This window comes from Symphodus melops (assembly GCF_947650265.1).
Source record: "Symphodus melops genome assembly, chromosome: 19".
Taxonomy (NCBI): domain Eukaryota; kingdom Metazoa; phylum Chordata; class Actinopteri; order Labriformes; family Labridae; genus Symphodus; species Symphodus melops.
This window is the reverse complement of record NC_136709.1, coordinates 20,669,221-20,695,245: the sequence shown is the minus strand read 5'-3', so window position 1 is coordinate 20,695,245 and position 26,025 is coordinate 20,669,221. Positions and strand designations below refer to the sequence as shown.

The window sequence follows — 26,025 nt, the reverse complement described above, 5'->3', positions numbered from 1 at the left end:
CATGCACTTTTAAGATGGAGAACTTCTTAATAAAAGCTTTGTTTCTTTCTGAAACAAAGTGTTGCCCCTTTTAATCTCTCAGGTTATTTGCAACCTTCATGTAAACTCCTCTTTACTTTAAGTGCTTGTTGACTCTGATGGAGATAACTGCTGAAAGGTGGAACACATCTCACTTTACATGTACAGACGAACCCAGAGACTGTTTTTTATGTTTGATGATGGATGATGAACTTCCACAGTTTTGTTCCCTGGGAACAAAAAAACAGAACAAAACCTGTCGATCAGGCTCGATGACTCGCCTTCAGCAACACCACTAAAATATTTAAAAGACAAGTTAAAGAAAAGAGAGAGAGGCGTGCAGAGTAAGCTGACAACAAGAGGCACAGATGAGGCCAACACAAATTCATACAATCAAATGTTATTTTATATTTTTTTGCATTTTACAATTCAAGACTCTGGCATTAACATGCATCGCTAAAACACACTCAAAACCACACTACCAATAAAACAAATCACTTCTTAGAATCAAAAGAATAACTGAATAGCAAATTATTTTTTATAGTATTTACATTTTTTTTCTTTAAATTCAACTCTGAAACTCTTTAAAGTCCATTTATAAAGTAAAAGGAAAGATAACGATTTAAGTGCTCTAGAGCACCAAGCCTCAAACATAATACGAAGTTAACTTCAAGCTAAAATATACGCTAGTTTTACGATGCTAGCTCACACCCATAATTCCAGCAGAAACTTTTTTTTTTCTTTTCTTTTTTAAATCATATTCAATAGCAAAAGCCATTAAAACTGCAATGATTACCTAAGACTATTCCATTAAAATCAAGTAAATGGAGAATAAAAACAGAAATAAAACAATAAATTATTCTACCTCTGGGTGTAAAAACAAGGGGTTTAAAGCTTCCCAGATGAATTCATTGTTATTTCTGCAGGTTTTGAATTAAAAAATCCAAACATGATTTTTTTTTTTTAGCTGCAATACTTCCTGTTAGTTAAAAACATGGGGGCACGTTTTGTTCGGCTCAGCGGCCTCGGAGGGGGTCGTTCTTCACAAATATCGAACTGTAGCGGTCAATGTGATTGTCTCATAAAAAAAAAAAAAGAAACTATCTGAAGGAAAGAAGACGTGTAAGTGGTGACAGAAACCCCAAATAATTCACTTGGAAGACTTTTAAAAGCTTTTTTTTTTTCTTTTTTTTTTGCAGCCGATCGCCCCTTTTCTCGTCCTGCAGAATCAGATTAAGGCACACACGACTAACTGCGGCGTCTCTAATCTTGGCAAACTAGAACCACAGTGTGACAGGCGGAGGGGCTGTTTACAGATCAAGGAGATTAACAGACTTGTTGAAGACTTTTGGCATCTTGAGAAGAGAGTAAAAGGCAAAATGCAGGGAATGCATTTTTATTTTGTGTGTAAACGTTTACGACGAGCTGTGAGGCGCGCAAAATCAAGCTCTCTGCATTTTGCTTACTTGCTTTCTTTCGTTGCTATTTTAAAAATGAAAAAGCACTGATAAAAATGATCAAATGAAGTCAACCACGCTCAGTCTCTCGTCATACCCAAACTGGTTGCTGCCAAAAAGAGCGAACGCCGAGCTCAGAGCTGCTGCAGCAGCCGCCGCCGCCACGCTCTGCATCTCTGCTATCCAAACCCCACGCCTGCAGGAGGGGGAGCTTCATTTGTTTGGCGCAGCGCTTTCCTTCTTCCCAGCTCCAGGATCGGACTTCTCAGCCCGGGCGGCGGGCGCAGCTGTTTTCTGGGCGTTGTCCTTGGGCGTGTTCTGTGCGACGGTGGCGGGTTGAGCTGCGGCGTTAGAGGATTTAGAGGCCTGCGTCGGTTTTGAGGTAGTGTTGGAAGGATGGCGACGACGCCTTCCTTCATCCCCGGCCGAGGATGAGTGGCGTCTCCTCCGGCCTCCTTCCATTGGAGGCTGCAGACACAGAAGTCAGGATCATGAGATGAAACATACCGACTCTTGAACATTTTAATACGCCCGTTTATACCGCCGACATTGAAAACACTCACCACCACCCTGAAGTCCTCCAGGTTCTTGAACTTATTGAGGTGCTCCTGCAGCTTCGGGTCGATGGGCTGGTTCTTGATCCTAGAGTACTTCAAGAAGGCCCAGAACTTCTCCAGCCCGTACAGCTGACCTGCAGGAGCAAAAACAGCGCAGAGATATTTAGAAAAAAATAAATAAAAATCATAATTCATTTATTTCTATTTTCAACACAAGCACGTAAACATTCAAGCGTCATCTTTCACTTCTGTGCAGATTCACTGAGCCTGGTTGGATTAAAGTTCTCAGGATTATCTTTGCCCCCCCTGGGTGGGCCAGGACCCCGGGTTGAGGGTCGGGGACCGATGCTCTCGTCTTAGCAATAGTTTGGGCTTGTATTCAGACGTGCTCGTGTTTTTCCTCGACAGAGACGTTCAGCTGATTGAAGATCTGAGACATGTGCTGCGGTTTAGTTTCCCATTTCTAAGATGTTTCCTTGATGCTGCAACATCTTCCAACCTTTATAAATCAGAGATGGTTATGAGCACGCTATCTGGCGTCGACTGCTAGCATGCGATGATTGCTCAGTGTTGGAACGTGCAGCGTCTCTGTGACGGCGCAGCCTCTCCTCTGGATGACAAACGTCACCCGAACACTGAACTCGCTGAGCTGGAAATAAGAGGCTGAAGAGTTCACCGCCAGTCCTCTGTTCTGCTTGAGCGGGTCACTCGCGGTGATGAAATAAGAGAAATCGACTTTAATCCTTTTCTTTTCACACAACAACACATTCAGCTAAAAGACGGGCGAGCCGGAGCGACGTGAACTTTTAAACCGGGTCAAGCAGGTTTACAAGGCTCCCGTTGGTGACCCTGATTATCTCGAGTTACTGAGCTGCTGAATGTTTAATCAATGAATGTATTATAACACGCCTGAAGGTAAAATATGGAGAATGTTTACACTCAACACAAACCGATGTTAATTTATTTTTTTGTTGGGTTTCAACATTAGCTCAAATGTTTTCAAAAACTAACAAAGCCAGAGACGTCATTTCAGACTGCCGCATAACCAAAACCAGCAGCACCGCCTCCACCATCAGGGGGGCGTGGCCTGATTCCATTATTTCTTTTAATTATATGTCTTTTTTATGAGTTTATTTGAGACACAGGACAGCGGGTCCGACTACAGCCTCTGTACGTTCAGTGACCACGAGACTACAGGCGCCACCCCCCTCCCATCTGTGCAGTCACACCCTCAATGATTACTTCTGGTTTTGGATGCCGACTTGCAGCCTCAGGTTTAAATAAAGTTGGAACCTCTGAGTCTCTGCTCGATACAAGGAAAAGGCAGATTTTAAATATGGCCGTTGCTTCCTGTGACCTTGTGGACCTTTTTAGAGATTGAGGCTCAGTTCTCAAACTTGTCTGTGTTTACGTGCCGTGTGCTGAAGTGTGTTTTTTCCCCTTCGACAGTCGGTGAAGTTTGGGACAGCTGACTGTTGATTACCTTTCTCAAAGTCTCTGAGGGTCTCCTCTTGAAAGTCCTTGAACAGATCTAACCTGAATCTCTTCTCCAAACCGTAGCTGTAGTATCTGAAGAGACACTCCAGTCCGTACCTGCGGGGGAGAGACAAATATTTACCTGCACTCTGACCTGCGACTAAACAAGTGACACGTTTACACACGGCATATGTTTCACCATGTCATTGATTCAGTCTTTAGCGTAGCAGACATTTTCCCACATGTGCACTTCACAATAAAAGCTTTGTCTCTTGAGTTATTGATGGCTTTATTAAAGCTGGCGGAGGAACCAGACGGACGAGTCTCAGATTAGGTCAGCTGCTCTACACACAGCTGATGGGGTTGTTGGATCGTCTGCTCACACACCCTGAAACCACACTCAGGGCCTGAGCCGTCGACTTGTGTGACAGGAATGTGAGTTTGGCAGGTGAGTGAAGAGGCAGATGGAGAACAATGTCAGAGCGAGGACATCAATCTGCCGTTGGTGCAACACCTCTGCCGCCTGCAGGCACAAACGCAGGGCTGAGGAACCCATCGCAAAGTCAAATTCAAAAGGAGAAATGTGCGTTAGTTTTCAGGAATTAAAGTCTTACTGCATTTATGTGAAATCATCAACAAGAGCAACTCTGGGTTCAAGTGTCTTGCCCGAGGACACGTAGCTGCAGGAGCTGGGAATCGAACCCCAGATCTTCTGATTGAGAGACGACCAACCCGTTGGATCGTCCTCACTACTTTCTAATAAACGCCTTCGATTCTTTCTGGTTCTGTTATATTTAACTTTTTTATTTTCCCCTGTTTTTTTAGTCTAATCTCATCTTCCCTCTCCGGATCACTAAGTGGTTAGCGTGCACGCCACCATGAAGGGAACCGCAGACAAAGGGCACACGGTCAGGAGGGGAAATACAGAAAGAGCAGCAGCAGAGAGAGTCTGAATATTACGTCAGATGAAGCCCATGTTCTCAGTTTGACTCGCGTGTGCTTCTTCACACATCTCTCCTCACCTGTTGTTTTCTTTGGCATCTTCCACCGCGCACTGTTTGAACTCCTCGTACATCTTTCTGTTGAAGTTGTCTCTCAGGAAGAAGGACCAGAATCGGAACAGAGTGTTCATCTCCTGAGACTGGCCGATCCCCAACCGTTTCCTCTCTGTGGACGGTTATGAACACACGAAGCCTCCACATGAATCTCAGCTCAACTAAATGACATGAAAGCCTTTTTTTTTTTTTTCATGCTACAATGAAAAGTTTTAAGGTCGTGTGTACCGTTCAGGCACCGTCGGCGGTACTTGTGGTATCCCTGCTGAGTGAAGCCGTTGTCTCTCAGCAGCTCGTGGGAGGGATGCCAGAATTTGGGCAGAGACTGGGGGGTGCAGCCGTAACTTCCTGTGAGCGGGGCGCCTTCTGATGGCGAAGCGTTGGAGCTGCTGCAGGAGGAAGGATGATTAGCATTACTTTCATTGTGACTCTCTTCAGCATATTGTCCTGATCCGACTCTTCTCAAACACTTTCCATGTGTGAAGCTGCTGCTAATGACAGCAGCTACGTTGATTTCACGTTTTCATGATCAGATTTCCAAATACAAAGCACACAGAGCTTTAAAAGCTTTGTAACCTAGCAACAACGAGTGCAGGTGGGAAGCGCTCTGAAAAGGAGGTCATGTGTGCTGCCAGCTCGTTAACGGACACAGGCCGTAAACGCTGTCCACCTAACCGCACAGGTGTGACGTGCATCTTTTTAGTCGTTACTAAAAGCAAGCGGTCGGACCTGATGGAGGCCGAGCGCGGCCGGTGTTCACGGGAGTCCATCACCCAGCCGATGTGGGCTTCCTGAGGGGGGTTTGAACTATGGCTGGTTTTCTTCTTCCTCGGCGTCTGGAAGGAGAAAAAACAAACAAACAAACAAACACAACAACAGATGAATTCATAAACAGGACGTCGATCACCTTTCAGATACAAGAGATCCAAAACTTCATCCAGGAGATTTAAGTCTGGTTTGAAACTCAGAGGAAACTCGTGTTTGTCTAAAGATTAGAAAGGATAAATAAAAATGTCTCTCTACACGCCGCACTCACCTGCCCGTCGAGGTTTCCGCTGTCCTTCATGACGGGGTAGAAGCGTGGCGTCTTGTTCGGGTCCTGGCGTCCAGGGGTGCGAGGCGTTTTGGGTGTTCTGGGCTGATGAGAGCTGGGAGACTCCGGGACCGTCGTAGGCAGAGAGCGAGCCAATTCTGCACCGCTGTTCTCTGAGGACGAACCTTTTTTTTATTTTTTTAAAAACACAGAAAGAAAAAGATGTTGGTTTAACACGTGAAGTCTCCAGAATATTAATACTGTTTAATTACCCTGAGTTTAAGTTAAAAAAAGAGCAAACAGGATGTTGACTTCACAGCTGTCTCACCTGGCACGAGAAGAGGAGGGACTTCCTGCATCGGGTCGACAGGCACTTTGGGGGTGAGAGTTTCGAACTCATCTTTACTGATCACGTTCAGCTTCTTGAAGTTTTCCACTTCCTGCTGAGAAACCCAGAAACATGTTTACAGTTTTCTGTTTCAGGTTTTAAAGAGTGCAGCAGAATATTAGTGTTTAATAATCGTCGACTGTAAATTGCATCGTCTTCCTGCTTTTAGATTTTATTTGAATACACACAGCTGTTTGAATTTTTATCAACACTTTGCAGATGTTTTAATTTTAATGTTAGGTGTGTTGTTACAGCGTTGGGTGACGCATCACATCATGCACGATCACGCGCTCGCTGTCCACACCGCATCCGTTAAATACTTATTTTTTTGCTTTGTTCCCTCGCGAACCTTATGACATCTGGTGCTTTTATTTTGAAGGTAGACAACGGGAAGTGTGGTGCTTTGTATTGCATGTCAACAAGCGGCTCATGGTGACCTGGATTACAGTTCTCTCCGGGGTCGACACAAGTCAAAGACAACATTTTAATTTACGGGTTTGAATATTGTTAATGCACCGTCATCTCCGCTTCGTAAAACAAGCTAACGAGCTGCGTCACCGCTCCTTCCTCCGTCCACGCCGAGGTCGACAGGAGCAACACAGAAATGTGGCGTCAGAGTAAAAACGATGCACTGAGTTGCTCATAGGCTGTGAGGAAACTCAAACAGGAAACAGTAGAATTAAGCTGATGTTGTCGCCGACACTCGTACGAGAATTAACTTATTGAAAACAAACCGAGTGGATAAATTCCACGACAAACTTTATTTCCGTTTAATTCATAACTCCAAACAACTTTCTCGACAATTTTTGTGAAGAAAACTTCAGCAGTTGGATAAAATACTACACATGAAGTGTTCCTGAGCCGAGTTTATGTTTGAGCCTCTCGACTGTCGACACTGATAACACAGAGGTGACGTGGTGTAAACAACAGTCGAAGTGCCGCTGAGGCCACTGAGGCCTGTGTGACACACGGCAGATGTGCCGCGTACTTTGAACTGGAACACGTCAGCATCAGAAAGAAATCCAGGCGACCTTGGTGTGTGTGTGTGTGTGTGTGTGTTCAGGCGTGACATTTCCCACATGTGGAGACATTATTGACAACCTTTGAACCAAGAACAAGCTGACCGTGCTGAAAACACACGACAGCAGCGACAGACCAAAACGTGTAAATCGTTTATTATATTATATATATTATATTATATATTATTATATAACAATTCAAACTCAAAGAACTTTATTTGTCCCTGGGGGGAAATTCAATGCTCTGGGAGGGATGTGTCGTACTTTTAAAGGTGTGATTAATTCATTCATTAACGTTTCATATAAAAAACAAACAATTTCAGCTGTTATGCAAACTTTTATTTTGAAGGTTTATTTTAGAGAAAGGACCCGGGTCGAGTCAGAACTCAAGAGAGTTTGTGTAACTCACTGTCTCCTGACGTCGTCGGTTGTTGTTTTATGTTGATTGATTTTTCTCTTTTCTTTCTACGTCTGATTCAGTCAGATTGGTGAGATTACTGTTCTTGGTTTTTACAAGTGCGACAATAATTCTCTTCCACCGATCTGCCTCTCTGTACTTGATGTTATAAAATGCTTCCTGCCGTGCATCTGGTTTGACTTGGTGTTTGTTACGAACGGTGGGAGCACGAGGTCGCGTGCAGCGGGTGACGCTTGCACTTGAAGGTCATGATGCTGCACGTCTCAGCTTTCGTACGCCACAGACGAAGCAGCGGGAGCAACTTGGGGTCAAGATCACGTCGGACATGTCGCTGCAGGAGCTGGGGATTGAACCCTCAACCTTCCCGCTCCGGGAGAAGAACTACTCTACACTTTTGGGTTGGCTGTGTGTCAGGATAAAACAACCGTCTTATTTCAAAGGTAGGACAGTCGGTAATCAGGGAGAGAAAATAAGAGAGTGGAGGTGTTTTTTTAAAATATATATATAAAGTCAAATGTTCAAACTTTTCCCTCAAAACAACGAGGTTTTGAACGTCTTTGATGTGAGAGAGAGATCAGAGAGCGACGCTCGCTGATGTCTATCATGAGTGTTGTAGGTCAAAGGTCACACAGCTCATCGTGCTGCTTTTACTTTGGAGAGTTTTTGTCTTGAGGAGAGGATCTTTGTTTTTAGTCAGGACCTTGTGTTAGTGTTTCAACCTTCACTGAAATAAAACACAACACTGTAACTGCTCATGATGTTAGATGTGTTCCTCTGTAATTCGATGACATAATCCCGTGTAACCTGTCGTCAGTAGTTCTACTGTTCACGCTCCTTTCTGCAGACGAGGCAGCTTTCTCAAAAAGCAGGTCACGCTCCTCTCTGGCAGCAGCTGTGTGACACACATGTAGACCCCGAGGCTCGTATAGTAGGTGATAAATGTCCGGCTATTTTTGTCCCCCCCCCCCTCCTCTACAGTTTGAGACTTAACAGCTCTGTCGAAAACGTCTTCATGTCAAAGTGCTCGCAGCGTCGGTCGTGCCGCTTCTGAATCCCTCAAAGTGTCGAAAAAAGTGTGCAACTTTTCAACACGTCCGTCTGAAAAGGTTTTTATTCTTTTTCTTCTTTTTTCTTTTTTTCATGATGCGAGTCTCCGAGCAAGATGTAATTGTTGGGTGCTCGCTGAGTCGAGAAGCCGTCTGACCTATTTCTCAGACTCAGGATTAAATGTCAAGTCCCTCGCCACGACAGTCAGCTTCCTTATTTTAAGCACGCACATTGAGGAATAACAGCTGGATGATACATTATCACTTTCAAAAACTTCAAAAGCCCATCATGCCTTTGAAAGTGTGTGTTTGAGCCAGATGACGTCGATACAGCTGCAAAATGATTCATTTATATTGATTTATTTTTGTACATTTACGTCTGTACTTGTGTTCCACCCTTCACTGTCTTTGCTGCTCATGTTTGTGTTTTGCATGCTGCTGCTCTATGCGCCTTTGCCCTTGATCCTGAACAGCGGATGCCGGTATGTTTAAAGTCGGGACACACACACACACACACACACACACACACACACACACACACACACACACACACACTCTCTCTCTGAACAGTCAAACAAACCTCTTAACAATTTGCAAAAAATATGCAGAACATTTAACCCGTTGCCAGGCGAAGGATTCTGTGTCGGTGTGGAAACAAGATTGACGTGTCATGAGATTAAATTTCTCTCTTTTTTTCAAGTTGAGGTGATTCCTGCCTCCGTTAGTCATCCCTCCACTCTCTACTCCCAACATTTCCCTCCTCTCTTCAGCTGTGCTATCCAATTAAGACCCCAACAAACCCCCCTAAAAACAACATCTGCTGCAGCTCCAGACTCTAACGAGGAGGAGAAAACGTCCTTCCAACCCGGCTGCACTGCAAACTAACGAACACGGCAGCACGAGGACTTTGAGGAGTGATTGCATCAGCACTGCTCTGAAGCCTCTCAGTCAGATCAGGAGGGAGTTTTAAAACTGTCGTGGTCTAAACCCGTACAGTAGGAATGAAGAACATCATGTATTAAATATTAAGTTACTCCTGTACGACGTCAGCGTGCTGAGGATTTGTATCCGGCTGTTTATGTTCAGGATTTCTTTGTCTAACTTTAGACGGAGTCGCCCTGTTGACCCACTGGCACAGTGACAGTGGCTGTAAAATGTTTCAGCGCTTTACAACAGGGGAGCCAGTTCAATAACAGGAAGTGAATCAAGCTTTGCAGAGGCCGAAGAAACACAACAATACATCACAAGATCTGACGCTTCCCTCATTTTCTCTTCAACGATCACACGCACTCCATCTTCATTCTGACCCCGCTGCAGAAGTCACGTCAACATCTACGACAGCGCTTACATTTAAAGCTTCACACCAATCACAAGTGTGATAGTAAAAATCTATCATTCCAGATGCAAGTGTTAAAAAGACCGAAAAAACCCTGAGACTTGAAGACTTCCTTCTCTATGAATGAGGGGCTTCTTGTTCAGACACGACGAGGTGAGAATGTTCTTTCACTTCTCCGGGACACATCTGCTCCAACATGTTCCTGAGAAAATTGTTTTGTTTTTTTTAAATTAACTGTCAAACTCACGAGGAGTATTCTCCACCAACTGGATTAAAAGGTCAAATTTCACACGACAGTCAGACACCGGGGGAGACAGAGAGCAGCGGACGAGTTTCTTTTTGGTTAAATCATTTTAAACGCCCTCCGTCTTTTCTTCCTTACCTTGCTGCACTCGATCTGCTCCTCTCCCTTCCACAGGTCCTGCTCGTAGTAGTACAGCCCGTCGTTGATGGCTTTGGCCAGGTCGGTGGTGAGCTTAGCTCGGGACTCGTGGTTTCCCGTGCGGTCCCCGCCGGGGTGCTTACGGATGTAAGGGGGCGTCTGGGTGACGATCAGGATCTTGTTGACGTCTTGATCGTCGATCTCGTAGTCCGAGTCGTCCTCGTCGGACCAGTCGGTGAACTTGTTCTTCCTCGGCGCCAGCTGCTCCATTTCTTCGTCGAACAGGAAGTCCAGCTCCTCCTGGTCGGGCTCGGCCTTCGTGGGAGTCTGGTGGCTGTGTGGAGATGCCTCAGACCGCTCCTGGATGACACGACCGACGCAGAACAAATGTCAACGGAAAAATATCGACTGAACTTGCAGGATGGATTGATAATGTAGTTTAAAATCCAACTTTGTAATTCTTTTTTTTCCCCAGGAGTCTGGGATGTCTGATGTTTTGAGAAAAAAATAAAAAGGGTTCAAAGTAAAAATGATAAGTGAGGTTAAACAAAAGGTGAGAGTTGGATGAGAAAAGTCGGAGTTCAGACAGTTAATAAAAGATGAGAGAAGAAAAATAAAGTGAGAGCAGAAAGTACTCAACTGCAGAGAGAAGGAGGTCGGGACTGAGCGGCGAGGGAGGAGAAGAGGTGACTACACACACGTCGTCAGTGTCGTGCTGTCAGAACGATGGAGGAGAGGCGAACGGGTGAGAAAAAGAAAAAGGAGACACGAGAGGACGATGGAGGAAAAGAAGACGAAGAAAAGAGAGAAGACGAGCGTAAGGATCAGGAGGTGGATTAGATTTTGTACCTTTGCTTTTCCGGAGGGTTGTCGATGGCGTTTCTCCACCTGGATCCAGGCGTCCGGGTCGGGCTGGGGGGCGGGGGAGTCTTTGGAGGCGTCTGTGCTGGGGAGCGACTCCTGGCTGGAGGAGCTGGGACCAGTCGAGTCCTCGGGCTCAGCAGAGTCGGGAGGAGTCTTCTCCACGGGCGAGGAAGCTGAAAGGCCGAACACGCCGCACGCGTCAGACTCTCATGCAGCCGCAGAGCTGATCGAACTGAAGCTCTATAAATAAACCTTCTGATCTCCTATAAGAGCTGGTAACTCTAATTTTATGATCTGTTCGACTTAGTTTTTGTGTTTAAGATCGAAGTCAGGGTCTTGCGCTCACATGCACAACAATTCTTACTAAGTCCATTGTTCTGTTTGGTACCAGACGTCTGCATTCATCTTTTCAACTTTTATCTACAGACAAAAAAAACGTAGCGGTGAAATACTGACCAGAGTTTGTGGAGCTGAGGGACTGACGAGGAACGAACTCGGGACAGTTGATGAGCTGTGAGAAGTCGGTGCGCGGGGAGCCAACGATGGTCGGGGTGGGGATCGGCCAGTGCTCAGGGTCGGTTTTACAGCGGATCTTATCATCCACGAGCTCCACCTCTTTGCTGCTCTTCAGAGCCTGGAGAAAAGAGGAGACGATTAACCACACACAGGACCTGCATGCATTAAAGGAGAGACGTCAGTGGGCTGCTCCACAGGGGGCGCTCCTGAGCAGTTGTGGGTTCCTCTGCACCAACCAGGAAGTGACTCCAGCTGCTCGATTAACTCCCATACTTTGGTCTATAATGGCTACGCGGCCCAAACCGGCCATTTTTTTCAATCTGGATGGCTCCAGAGTGAAGCTGGGGTTGTAAACTATCTCATCCATACTTTCTTCATTTAATTCTTTTCATAATCTGATCGATTGTTGAAGCAGATATTTTTACGCTAAAACCGCCAGTTATCCGCCGCTTCACTCACAAAGTGAAGAGCGTCACATCAACGGCGTCTCCGACCTGATTGGAAGGTTTGGGTTGTTTGTTTTTTTTACCTCGACGATGAGGGCGATGTCGGTGGTCAGCGCCTGCACTCTGTGGAAGCTGGCGATGAGGGAGATGGGGAGGAAGCCCTGCGCGTCCATTTTCCTCCTCAGGAAGAAGTCTCGCTCCAGGTTGTGGAGGCTGAAGTAGTACTCACTGGAGGAGGAGGACAAAGTGATCCATCAGCATCTTTTAATGTCTTCCTGCGTTTAATATAATACAGGGAACTTCACACCTGGACAAAGTGTGTCATTTTACTCGAGCCCGACAGATTCATCAGCCAGGCGAGGATATCGAGTCACTATCGGTATCGGCTTATTTTTCGGTCATAAAGCATAAAAATAAAAATTAAAAAACCTGCTTCTTGGAATTTTTCTTTCCACCACTTTATAAAATGCTTCTTCTCAGTCGATGAAAACTGACTGGAGCACCAAATACCAAATCTGCAAGCAGGGAAAGCTCCCCGTCCTCACTTGTCATACCACTTAAAAGTTACCACAACACAAAAAAAACACACACACTCATGGATGCACAGCCTACACACACACACACACACACACACGTCTGTACACGGAGCTCCGCCTGCAGGCGGTGTGGAGTCGTCGCTTCATGCGGAGTAACGCCGGCTGAGTGAGCAGCCTGAATAACGCTGAGGGAGACGAGAGAGGAGAAGACAAGAATGCCCCTTCCTCCTCCTCCTCCTCCTCTTCTTCTTCTCTTTCCCTCCTACTGTCTCCTCTTCTCTCTCACCCCTCCCCCATTAAACACTTTTTTCTTTTTTACTTTTCCTCGCTCAGGCCTGCACATAATAATTCATCCTCTGTCCCCTCCGAGGCACTCAGGCTATATTTAGGACTCCACCTCACCCTCCTCCACTATTCCAAGTCTGCTGCTGCAACGAGGCCGAAGCTTGTGGGTGAGACTCAGAGCGCACGCTGCCCCCTGCAGGACACAAGCTGAACCCCAGGGGACACACTGCACACATGCTCTCTCTGTCCTGCTTGTGCCACTCTTCACACCTGTAATCTGCACAGTTACAACCTTCACCTGTTTGACTCTGAACAAGCTGCTGGTTAAAACATAACTTTGACTCCCCCCCCCCCCCCACTTTGACCTTTTCAGCCGTGTTTCTTTTCCAAGACGCCGATAAAGTGTAGACGCTGAAATATCGACTTTACATAAGAGTGAGTCAGCTCGAGCTTTCACTGTAGTCAAATACAATTAAAGTTTTTTTTTTAGAAAGCTATAAACTAATAATCGGATTTAAGAGTGTTTGACACTATTAAAGTCACTTTTTTAAATTTATTCTTCCAGCTTCTGAGAGTGATCTCAAATCAACTTCTTTAGTCGCGATTACAGCTCGTCAAAGTTTCTTTACACTCCACATATCCATGTTTTTGTTTGTTTGATGACTTCTGTCGCTGCAATGACGTTTATAAAGTCCATCTTTTTAATATTTGACATCTTCAGCCTGCACTAATATTCAAACAACTCTCCTGAATTCCTAAAATAGAAGACGTGTAAACTAACCTCACCCGACATGCAAACATCTTCAAGTGCTCCACCCTCAGGCCGGCACACACTACCTAAAAGATTTTGTTTTCCCCTCGTGGTGTACACACCCTTAAAACCAAAACATATCAATATTCTCCAGCCTAATGCTGTGCTAGAAATATTCATTTATCTTTTCACTGTAAAAGAAAAACTGTACGATGGATTTTCTTTGTTCCTTTTCAGAGAACCTGAGTTATTAATGTCTGTCAGGACCTAAAAGACAATTTCAACCAAAATCTGAAAAAGTGGAAATAACCAAGCCTGCGTTTAAGCTGCGGAGACTTAACTTCCTGTTTGGACACAAACCGGCTTTTATTTTGAAATAAAGTAAGGAACTTCCTGTAGATCAAAACTACAGAAAAAAGGAACTCACTTTAGATCTAAAATAAGTAAAGTGAAAATGTTCTAAAACCTTATTTTACATTTACTCTTTCCTCTATCTTTTATGGTCCACATGAAATTTGAATAAATTAAATTAAAGACTCACATTTGTCGTTTGATGTACTCCTTCAGAAGCTTTTCGTCCACTGTGTACATCTGGACCTTGCTGCCGTCGTCGTAGTAATACACCATGTTGGTGCCGAACTCTGAGGAGCCCTGAACGGCGCCGTCTGACGACTGAGAGTCCCGGAAGCTCTGAGAGTATTCATAACGGCCTGACAGGATAAAACAGGAAACGTGAGTCGACATCGCTGCTTTTTTAAAAATGTTGACTAAAAAAAAAACAGAAACTTATCTGCAGGAAGGAAAAAAGCAGAATCGACACGACGACTGTTTCAAGACAAGTCAACTATAAAAGTTTGTACAGACGGTGTTGTTGAGGTGAAAAATCATACCGCGTCCACGACCTCTCCCGCGCCCACGACCTTTCCCCCGACCTCGTATTCCTCCTCGGACGCTCCCGCTGTCACTCCTGTCGTCCCCAAAGTCCCGCGGCTCTCTTCTCCAATCTGTTAATGAGAACAAAAAATGATCATCCTCAAGCTGTTTCTCCTTTAAATGTGATGCTGCTCTCCTTCCTTCCTCCTCGTCCAATCAGATTGCTTGGTCTAAACTATCTGTTGCATAATGTCACATAAAACAAAAGCCTCGCCATGCGTTCATTCTGCGTTCTCACGAGGAAAAACAAGAAGCTCGCAGAGAAAAGTTTGATCAGCAGGAACAGAAGAAGAAGAAGAAGAAGAAAAGTGTGAACGAAAGGACTTACTCCTGCTGCTGCTGCTATCATGCGCCCTGTTATTATGGAGTGTGTGATTGGGCGACGTGGGGTCAGGCGAGTCGCTGGTGGGATCTGTGTCCGAGCGTGCCGGGCCCCCGCCGTGCGTCTTGTCACCGTCGTCCCGGGACGCGTCCTCCAGCGGCAGAGAAACCCACTTACGTTTGTTACCTATCGATGATTACACACCGGAAACACAGCGTGAAGAGTTTTGCTCCAAACAAAAAAAATAAATTAAAAATGAGGTTTTAACAAAATAAAATGACGACTGAAGCTCATTAAAAATCTTTTCCCTGACTTTCAAAGTATGGCTGATAAATTTGGACTTATTTGGAGTTACAGACGTTTTAAATAAAAATCCATGAGCTGAAATGTGATCTACACTTTCTGAAGAGACAGGTCATCTAACACCATGACGACGATAAATATGGGGGAGGGGAGAGGGGGGGGGGGGGGGGGGGGGGGACAATCTGAGTCACAGCATGTTTCCGACAGAACGTTCCTTGAAATATGAAACCTCGGTGATAAATCTCAATGACCACTTTTTAAAGGTCTCCGAGTGGACGCACTCCAGATTTCATATCAAGACCACGGCTGACAGACTTTACAGGTCACCTCTCGTTCTAACAGATCAAAACATTTAAATTAATTCATAATTACATTTTTATGCCTCGATGTCACAGCCTGAGTGAGTGACACGCCCCCTGCACACGAGGGTTTCATTGATATCTATGGTCTCGGTCTCGGAGCACTCTGGTCTCGGTTAGCGAGGTCTGAACTTGAACACTTGCTGTCTCGATGTCACACCTTTAATATTGAGATCTACTTCGATACCACGCCGACAAAAAACAGAAGTCCGAGGCACCCGAGGTAATCTCCTACTTGGTATTTTCTTGTTTTTGAATACCGAGAATCGCAAGACAACTCGCGCACAAAGTCTGAATTACACAAACATGTTGGCGACGTTTCAGTCTGCGTGTTTGAGTCATTTAGACGCCGTCTGAAGATCAGAAGTTTGACCATCTGCGTTTGCATTTGGAAAGAGATCCAGACGGAGGAAAATCTAAATTCATTGCAAATGGCCGAAACCCCCCATGATCACTCCCATGATTCCCCGCCAGCATCGACGTCATCTTCTGTTATTGTGTGTGAGTGCGATCTCCCTGGCGGCGGCGGCGGCGGCGTTTTAAGGGGAAACTAAACCCGACGATCACAACAGATTTGGAACAAAACTCTTAAATTTCATCTCCACTTTAGACTCTCAGACGTCATCAAGTGTTGTGTATTTTTACGCTTCTCCACGAGGAGTTGGCGCCCGCTACTTCTCGTTTTTTTTTTTTTAAACCTGTAAAGTTCAGCATGAATCAGGAGAAGTGCGAGACATCAGATCATCAGAGAACAGCATGCGCCCCTCTGCACCAAGCAGCATCATTATGGTTATTAACATGCTACGTCTGAGCAACAATCAAGGAGTTAGAGCTTCTCTGTCCGATTACTCCATTTGGTTTATAAAGATGAATGTTTTTTTTTTGTCCCTGGTTTCCATGACGACGCGTGTGCATCAATCAAACCGTCTTTGGTGCTTTCTTCACATGCCGTTCGGAGTAGGAAAAAACTCACCCTCGCCTCCCCTCTTCTTCAGCGCGGCGCTCTTGGCGTCCTGTCCCGTCTTGGACTCTCCGCCCTTGGGCAGATCTCCCAGCGGGTCCGTCTGAGCCTCCTGGTTCTCTTTGCTCTCGCCGCCGTCGTGGCTGCTCTCTGACTTTCTGTCCGGCCGCTCCCTCCTCTTCTCCTTGTCTCTGCGTGAGGAGGGGGGCTTCTTCCCGTTGTTGTTGAGGACGTTTTGTTGTTGCTGGGGGGGAAAAAAACAAAACGGTTTCAGGTCAAACTTGCAGAGGTCGACGACACATCACGAGGACTTTGTATTCGTGCACGTTTGTCTTTAAAAATTTGGTTGCATTTGGCTGTTGAGCCTTTTTGGTTTTTAAAAGTTTAATAATAAAATACATCCGAATAAAACAGCCGGTCTCGTGAAGGGGCGCAGATGGCCTAGTGGTTAAGTCGTGCCTCTTGTACAGAGGCGTCAGACCAGACTCAAATCCGACCTGTAGCTTCTTTCTCACATCTCTCTCTGATTTTCTTCTCTATTCACCGTCCTGTCCCAATTGAAGGAGAAGCCTCAAAATACAAGCAAAAAAAAAATTGAGATCTCGTTTGAATTCGGATTAAGTTAGAGAAATGTTGTGCTTCTTAAATCGGCAAAGAAAACGCCACTCTAATTCTTTTTTTTGTCCTTTGACTACAGATGTTCTCTGCAAATATTAAACTTATTTTGTCTTTTTAAATTTTGCACAACTACCAGTTAATTCATGTGATCAGAATTTCTTCCGCTTGAAATCTGATCGGGATCTTTCTGTGGCTCGAACACAGGACTATCAATTCAAACTTCTCCAGCACTGTTGGTTTGTTTGTTGTGGCTAAAATGTGACACACACACACACGCACACACACACACACACGCACAGTACCTCTTTGGCCAGTTCACCAGGTGTGGGCCAGTTTGTGATATCACTGAAGTCACTTGACTGTTAAGGGGAAAAAAAAGAAGGAAATTAAATCAAATCAAATATGTTAAATTCAACATTCACAATCAATACATCAAACTTTATTAGTACCAAACGTTTCATACAACAATAAACCCCTGACACCCCCCCCCCTGAGGAAACGAGTCATTGTGGGGTTATTTCATCATTAATGTGGGTCAGGTGGATTCTGACTCGACTCCTGGTGGAGACCGGCGGGGGAGGAAAAGGAGGTCAGTGCTCCTGGTCTGTGAGGAAACTGCAAACAACGTCGATAAACAGGCCCCAGCACTTTCCACTCAGGTGAAAGTTGTACATTTGGACAGCCTGATATGAGATCAAGGTTACACAGAAAAGAGTTCAAGTTACGCGTGAAGCAGCAGAGATATTTTAAAATCACGACGGCAGGTGTGTGTGTGTCCAAACACAAAGATCTATATGTTAGTTTGAGGATACTTAAAGGTACAAACATTTATTCATCCTATTTAAACAAGTTTTTATCAGGTGTTTTGTCCCTTTATCCCCGGAACATGTCCAATGTGTCCTTGAGCAAGGCACTTAACCCTCCAGTTGTTCCCGTTGTGTGAATCGATCAGTGAGCTCTGATGGTCACTTTACGCGCTTCATAAGCTCAAGTCCATTTGCTGCTCTTTATCTGTGACGTGCACGAGAAACTTGTGAGGGCACAACTCTGATCTTACCGTAAAACCATGAACAAAACTTTTTTATCAATCCATGACGACGACAAGGACGACACAACAATACGTTTTTTTTTTGTTTTTTTTTTAACAAAACTGGTCGATATATCTGATATGGAGGGGAAACAAAAAATGTCTGTGCTGTTCAATTACGTTCCCTTAAAGTCATTTTACTGAGCCGACCTTGAACTCATCATAACATCACTATTTGTAACTCTCGGGACTTGTGACGGAGTTTGGGGGGGGATCTTAACGCGGCTGCTTTGAGGGGAGGCCGAGGACGGCTGACCTGCAGCAGCCAACATGAAGTGTCTGCCTGCTACTTGCAGCAGTCAGCCGGAGCGAGTAGTGCTAATGATTTCACATACGGGGTCATTACAGGTGACGTGCCCGAGGTATGAGTTACACGCTGCACGCCAAACTGTGTCAACTAACTGTTTACTGGACGTCAGGCTGGAGAGCAGAAAACGACTGACCTTAATTCTCTGCTTTTTTAAAATCTCACTGAAATTCAGGGAAACTTTTTTTTTTTAAACAAATGATGAACACGTCGAGCTCCTGTTTGGTTTACATTCGGTTCAGCCGGAGTTAAAAACACACAGCGGAGCTCTTTGGTAAACAGAGTCTGTGTTAACATTCAAAACCAAAACGGCCTTCTGTGCAGCCTCCGGCTACAACAACTTCCTTTGCCCAGAAAAAATCTGCAACACTGTTTTTAAGAGCCTTTCAGATGGAGTGATGTTTATATTTATCTCGACTGGTAGCAAGCACACTTCACTACATCTGTGTCTTTTTGTCTCTGCTGACTCACTGCTCGGTTTTGGCAGCACTGAAGTTCAAGAACTCCACAGAATAGCTTTAACTTAACTCACATTTCAAAATAAAGCGCTCGTAGAAAAAGTAGAGAAACTTAAAAAGTAGATCTTCTGAATCAGGAGCGCATAATGTGAAAACGACTTCAGTGAGTTATCAGCAGCTTAAGTGTCAGCCGTCCCCCTGATCACATCCTGGCTCTGCACCGAGCGCTAATATCAAGCAAACATCTTCCTCCTGATGTTTCCACGCGGAGCTGCATGTGTGAACGCAAACAACCAGAACGTTTCACTTGGACTTGTGTGTTTTTTCCTCCCGCAGCATCTCCGGGTGAGCGGGTGTGAGAACGCAGCAGGATTTTCTCCGGAGAATTCACCTCAAACCAGCAGGAGAGGGTGACGACGCGTAAATCCTGTAACTGGAGACAGTGCATATTTAAACTGTACGCACGTGGCCGACGCGATCTCCGTGCACATACTTAAATATTAATGTCAGGGTGTTGCTCTACGACCTTTTGTTGATCTTGTGATTCTGTTGAACTACACGCTTCAGCAAAGGCAAATATTCTTATTATTGAATCATATAGCGGACTCCCCCCCCCGCCCGTCCTGCCTGACAGGGACAGTCTCCCACTGTGAGCAGCCAAGTGTGGAGCAGATCTCCTGAAATAATCTACATATCTTCAGCAGAGCAGATGTGAACACTAAGTATTAAAAAGTTCAACTCATGAGAACATAAACTGTGTAATTATTCTGCCACCGAGCCGAAACACTGACTGAGAAAGCTTAAGGAAATAAGCCGTCACTTTTTTATCACTTTTATAATGTTGTGTATTTTATTCTGACTTCTGACAACAGCAGCGGAAAAACTGGTTGGAGAGAAAAAAGGCCAAACAACAAAAAAAAACCAGCCCGTCGGCAGCTCAAACCTGCAAACATTTGACTTGTGGCAGATGTTAATTTCCCATCCTGCATGTCAATACCTGGCAGGAGCGACACTGCTGATGTACGAATGTGTCACCTCCACCTCAAAGCACCAACATGCGAGTTTATGAACAGGTGAGAAACGGGTAACGATCACAGTCTCAGTTTGGACTCACAGCTCGATAACTCGCACAAGTTTGAACATCAGCTGTGACGTTGAGGCTGATTTTTAAGTGTTTGGGATTAATTATCCCAACATGAAAGAGGTTTACCTGCAGCGTCATGTCACGACTGGGACACAAAAAAAACAAAAATATATAATAATAAAAATATATTTTAAAAAAAGTAAAGACGGTTACCTTGCTGGATTTTCTCGTTCTGGGCTTGCTGGCACGGACGACTTTCAGAGCGTTTTGTTGATCTGCAGACACATAATCAACAAGTGAAACAGACATCATCGAATGTGACAGAGAAACCTTCAATCCAGAGGGATTTAAAGACCACCATCGAGCAGGTTGCTCAACGCTGGTGCATGTGTGCTCTGCTCATTGGGAATTTCTGTCAGTACAGGATGAATAAATACTCCCCCCCTCTCTCTCTCTGCCTCAGCGACTGAACTAGTTGAGGGTGTTTTGTGAGCGGCCAGCGGCAGTATGCATGTGTGTCTCTGCAGGCTGGGAGTGGCCCGCTGCAGCCTGTCAGTCCCTATCGCTCTGCAGAGGATGGTCGGATTGATAAGAGACACGGGGCCGAGGCTTCCACTTGAATGGGTGTATGCCAGAGCGAGCCTGCAGACGTCCACCACACACACGCACACACACACACACACAGACACACACTGTACAGTAACTCTGTAAAATGATGCCTGCATGCTGGCCGAGAGTCGAACGCTTCAAATATAGCTCCCGCAGCTCTGACACACATTCACGGCTCAACTTCAGCGAACTGTCCGAACTGCTGCTTCGCCTCGGGGCCGACTGTTTGTAAGACACGAGCGGTCACACAACAACAAGTCAGTCAGCGTGGCCCACATGTGAACGAGCTGTGCTGACAGCATCAACATTTAAACTGGCAATGAAACACTCAGCTGATTATTTAGTTAGCTGATAAGACAGATAAAAAAGTTAATCAATAAAAACTCTGATATCTGATTAAACGTGTACTCTCAATATTTCAGGGCTGATCCTCCATAAAGTTAAAGAGCATTTTATTATTTAATACAACAAACATCAAGAACTCCAGGCTTCCAGTTGTCAGGCCAAACAAAACTAACCAACACTACACTTCCCACAATGCACTACTGCAGTCCAGTACATCCACCCCCCCTAATGAACTACAACTCTCACAGACTGTGCACCTAAAGTTCACAGGCTTTTTAAGGCTTTAAATGTGTTGACAACCGTTTTATTAGTTTATTAATAGTTTGTCTTGGAGAGAATAAAATGACTTTTTTTTAGTTTTCTTTGCACGTACTTGTTTTAATGTTGATTGTTAAACCTCTTCGACTCATCCCTTCTCTCTTTTATACCTGCTCATCGTTTTCCTTTCCTGATTTTGAATCCACAATTACGCGACAGTCGCGCGACGCATTTTAGGATCTTTGCGGCGAATTTCAAAAAGGAGCTCCAAAGAGAGGGCGCTCGCCAGACAAGAATAGACCAGAGCTCTATTTTAGGCAAATTGGCCCGAGGTGTCCGGGGACGACCTGAACGAGTCGGGACTTTATCCAATCAGGTGCATTCATCGAGGCTACGTCAACTTGTGCGTTATCCACAGCGAAAAACTTGGCCATCAAGAGCAGGTGGAGAGGTCCAGGAGATAAATCATAAAATGCCGACTTTTTCAGTGAGTAAACACCCATCAGGTGGCAAATTAAGTTATTCGGCGCCCTCGCCTGACTTAGTGAAGCCGCCACATTGGCCCTACTCAGACCGCCGTTTGAAGGTGTGATATTTACGCCCCCCTGTGACGTATCACCATTAACAAATATGTCTCTTATGATATTTATGATCTTATTTATATAGTATATATTCCACTTCCTCTTGTTGATAATAATGATGATAAATTCTCTTGTTGGCTTTTAAGAGGAAGTTAAATGACTTCATGTTCTCCCTGAAACGTTTGAGGATGATCCTGAAAAAAAGGAAGAAAAAAAAACATTTGTTGTTCAGATTTGTGTCTTTTAATCACCTCAGGATGTATTTTTTGTATTTGTATGGTTGTCTGTCTGAAACTCTTTTAACTTGTGTTGCTGCTTGTTTTGTCCAGGACTCTCTTGAAAAAGAGATTAATCTCAATTTCCTGCTTAAATAAAATAACAAAAATAATAATAAGTGACTGAAAACTGAATTAGAGTCATCCAAAGTCAACAATATCATTAGTTTAGCAACCCTAACCTACTTAAAACGTTCCCACCTGTCCATCCACCTTGTTCACATACTTTCACTAGTGACAGTAGTGAGCAGGCTGGTGGGAGGAACTGCAGGCAGCCAGGCCATTGGACATGCAAAACGTGTCTTTACAGCAGCAGCAGTAGCAGCTAGCCTGGCTGTCTTATTAGCTTACTTTACACAGAGACAGCAGCACCGATCCCCCCCAATCTGATCTTTTATTCACCCACATCACCTCTCGCAACTTCTCGCTACCTCTTAAAGTGGTTAAAATCCCCTGAAAGAGCAAAGCTAAAGTTAGGTTAAAAAGGTACAAAAAAAAAAAGTAGCAGTTGTCAGCAATCAACACGTGGTGCTCAGCTCAGGAGCAATCCGAGCACAGATGGGGGGGATGGGGGCAAATATGCCACCATCAACACATCTTACTCAGCTCTGACATTCAAGTTTATGCACTTAAAATCCCCAAATGAGGTGTGAAAGACACAAAGTGGGAAAACTCTGCAAGTGAAGCTGTCAAAAATGCTGCAGAAACAACGTGCTCATCATGCAGCTGCTGTGACTTTTATGGTTTTTTTTGGTTGTTTTTTTTTCCCCACAGGTAGAAACGTAGCAGAGGTAATCTCACCTTTTTCGTGAGAGCTTGAGTTCATGTTGTTGATCGGCACCCTGCCCGTGGTCCTCTTGGTCCACGGGTTGACTTTCGGCGGAGGAGCTTCAACAACTTTCCTCTTCACCGTCTCCGAGGAGTCAGCCGAGTTGCTGCTTTGGTCGTTTTCTTTATCGTTTTCTTTGCATTTCTTGTGCACGTCTGACGCTACGTCGTCTGCTTGCTGAGGATTCTCCGCACATTTCTGCGGTTCTTTCTGCTCTTTCTGCAGGTGAGCCCCGTCGGACTTGTTTTGGCTCTTCTCCGCTGTCAAACCCGAGTCGACCTGACTATGCTCAACCTCTGTGGACATCCTGCTAGTTTCCTAACAGCACAAAGTGTTAAATCCAGTGTGAATCTTTGGTCCTGGCTCTCTAATCCCAGAGAAAATACGCGAAAAAAAACAGCTCAAGAGGGGGTGACCACATCCACAACTCGAGGTAAACAACTTTTTTTGGGGCTGGACCTCGCTAGCCAGCTAGCCGATTAGCTTCTAAAAGCTAACTGTTAGCTAGCTAGCGACCATGCAGAAGAAGTCAGCGAGCTCGAGCTAAACGTTGTTTGTTTCCCGTCGCGAGCGACCGTTTCATATCAAGACGTATTTTACCTCCGACACTGAAGTCTGCCGCCGTGTGAATCAGACGCGCTAAATAAGTTCTCCTGCCAGTTTCTATAACTTTTTTAAAAAACAAACTACAACAGCGACCTCCTCTCTGCCTCTCTCCGGTTTCAACTCCACGCGACCAGCTAGGAGCTCGTGCAGCCAGCTGCTCCCTGCCTGTAAACAGTGACTCTGTCGCACCTAGCGGCCACACGAAGGTACTGCAACACATATTTTAAACTTAGGGCAATGTGGAGCAGCAGTGGAAAAATAAACACATTTATATATATAATGTTTTATGTCTGTAACTCTTCTTTGTGCTACGGATTGTTAGGAAGGAAGTTCTCCTGGTTAAATCAATTTAAAATAAAATAAAAAGAAGAAATTAAACTTGATTTTTAAAATGTTTTCCAACGCTGTCTTTGACTGCTTCCAGTAGTTTTGAATCCCAGGAGGTGATAAAGATGTGCTGTCACTGCTCCAACATGGTCTCTGACCTGCAAGCTTTAGTGCCTGTTCAAATCTTATGTTTTTCAAATTTAATCCTCTCCAACTCAAGGGGTCAGTAGATTTCCACTGGTTATCATTTAATTTCTCCCACTCTTTTTTGACACTTCATAGATCCCCTTACTTTCCCATTTATATAGGATGTGTAAGTAAGTAATAAATTAATCAATAAAAATGTCAAGCAGGGCTAAGTTAAGATCAAAACACACAAAATAATAAGCACTCGAAAGGGTTTAAAGGTTACATGAAGGCTCGTCTGCATGTGGAAAATTCTTTATTGCTTTATACAGTCTAAACATGCTGAATCTGAAAGTGTGAGAAAATGAATTTCAGAGAGTGGGGGCCAAAACACTTTTGTGATTAGAGCGTGGGATTGAAAGAAGCCTGAGAGTAGATTATCTGAGTGGACGAGCGGTGGGTTAAGGAACGAGCACGTCAGAGGTCCTGAGATGCTTTGCATGTAAGTCACAAGATTTTGTTGTGGATTCTTAATTTTACTGGACGGGACTTCCCCCGGCTTAATTCTTGAAGGCCTTCGTAGAATTTGAAGATCATTTTGGAAACAACAATTTAAAAAAAATACAGACAGGCAACGGGCCTTTTATTTATTACCTTCATAAAATCAGCATCGCTATGAGGTCAAAGAATTACATGTCAACCTTTTATAGAACATAAATCAGACTAACTTGTTACTCTCTTTCTCTCTTTCTTTGTAAAGGTTTATTTTCATGTGTTGGACTATTCTTTGTCTTTTTGTGCAAACAAATAAAACTAGAAGAAGAGGAATAGAACTGTATTCGTCCACAATGTGGGAAAATGTTTCAGGATTCACAGCAACAAAAACGAAGATGACAAACAAGACGACATTTCAGTACAGTGTGTGAGAGAGCAGTATGTTGTTGATCAGCCTCAACAGAGACATTCTCACTTTTTATCTAAAAATGGAGCATTTTCAAATCAGACCATGGTAAAAAAAAAAATTAAAAAACAAATTCATCACAATGCTGCTCTCTCCACATGCAGACAGATTTACAGGGCTGAATTACAGGGCTTTATAAGCGTGATCAAATACAGGATCAGAGTGGATTTGCAACATGACACTTCACAGACGTGATCTGAGGAGCTCTGAAACTTCACACTGGTCGAAGAGGAGGAAAAGATGTGACCTTTGACTGTGTGACCAATGATCTTTGGCCTTTTGATAAACCTCATGTTACATGTTAACACTTCAGTTTATTCTTTATGTCCTTATAGTTTTATGTTAAGAGGATGTGTTCATGTTTTTGGCCCCCGGAGGAAATCCTCTTCAGTTTAAACTACAGCGTGAAACACAGCGAGCAGAGAGATCAGAGTCAGCACAGAGAAACGTTGGAGAGTCAGTGCAGACGAGTCCGCTCCAGGTCGGGTGTAGATGTATGGATGATCCTGGAGGAGATTCAGGACGTAAAGATCATTGTGAATTTTCATTATCAACACACACACACACACACACTTGGTGACTTCATACCTTTGGCGGGCAGATGAGTTTCACGGGATCTGAAAATGTCTTTATTTTATCTTTCTCTCCCGCAGGCTGGAACTGAGGAAAAAGAGTGAACGTCAGTGTCGATGATAAATAATCCTCGAGATAGAAACTATTTTCAGATTTTTTAAAAGACTTTACCGTCGTAAGATAAGATACGTGAACGCATACTTTAAATACGTTACTCTGACCTCCTACCTCACTGTGTTTGGTAAAAGTATGTCAGAAATATTAAAGGCAATAAAGTCGCCAAACAATGAATTAGTTGTCAAATAGTTTGATGAGGCTCCGACTGTTCAATAACTTTTTGTTTGAGTATTTTTTTAAAGAAAAAAAATTATGAAAATGATCTGATTCCACATCTTAATCGTAAACCCTCTTCAGGTTTATTCACTCCTTTAAGATGGCTGACTGATTGACCTGGTTGACCTTCATCAGACAAACTGATTTACTCCTGAGGTAAGAGACAGACAGAAGATAATGAGGAAGA

At 44.4% G+C, this 26,025-nt stretch overlaps 2 protein-coding genes and 1 long non-coding RNA gene across 11 annotated transcripts in view; 1 reads left to right on the top strand and 2 right to left on the bottom strand.

Moving 5' to 3' along the window:
* Nucleotides 1-406: 406 nt before the first annotated feature.
* larp1b (La ribonucleoprotein 1B) lies at nt 407-23,703 on the bottom strand (the record flags this gene model as incomplete). Of its 4 annotated transcripts, none has more annotated exons than XM_079369768.1 (20): nt 407-1,943; nt 2,039-2,166; nt 3,516-3,625; nt 4,531-4,675; nt 4,792-4,952; nt 5,293-5,399; nt 5,600-5,781; nt 5,925-6,039; nt 10,186-10,545; nt 10,826-10,900; nt 11,035-11,222; nt 11,506-11,683; nt 12,095-12,239; nt 14,125-14,293; nt 14,474-14,587; nt 14,845-15,024; nt 16,474-16,705; nt 17,382-17,438; nt 20,229-20,290; nt 22,885-23,703. In XM_079369768.1, 20 exons carry the CDS (start codon nt 23,216-23,218, stop codon nt 1,689-1,691), a joined length of 3,297 nt encoding a protein of 1,098 aa, XP_079225894.1. In that variant the 3' UTR covers nt 407-1,688. The 4 variants fall into 4 exon arrangements, with proteins under 4 accessions (XP_079225894.1, XP_079225895.1, XP_079225896.1 ...); XM_079369769.1 differs by having other exon boundaries at nt 5,925-6,036; XM_079369770.1 differs by lacking the exon at nt 10,826-10,900 and having other exon boundaries at nt 22,885-23,702.
* Nucleotides 23,635-25,810, top strand: LOC306840512. The gene is made up of 3 exons (XR_013781333.1): nt 23,635-23,724; nt 25,324-25,456; nt 25,586-25,810. It is a non-coding gene; the product is annotated as an uncharacterized lncRNA (long non-coding RNA).
* The window catches only part of LOC306840485 (phospholipase B1, membrane-associated-like), a 70,550-nt gene continuing 69,840 nt past the window's right edge, over nt 25,316-26,025 (bottom strand). For all 6 annotated transcript variants that reach the window (XM_079369813.1, XM_079369810.1, XM_079369811.1 and 3 more), the window contains 2 exons: nt 25,521-25,592; nt 25,316-25,438 (listed from right to left, as the gene is read on the bottom strand). In XM_079369813.1, coding sequence (XP_079225939.1) covers nt 25,325-25,438; nt 25,521-25,592 — 186 coding nt within the window. In that variant the 3' untranslated portion in view covers nt 25,316-25,324. The remainder of the gene's footprint in view (nt 25,439-25,520; nt 25,593-26,025) is intronic.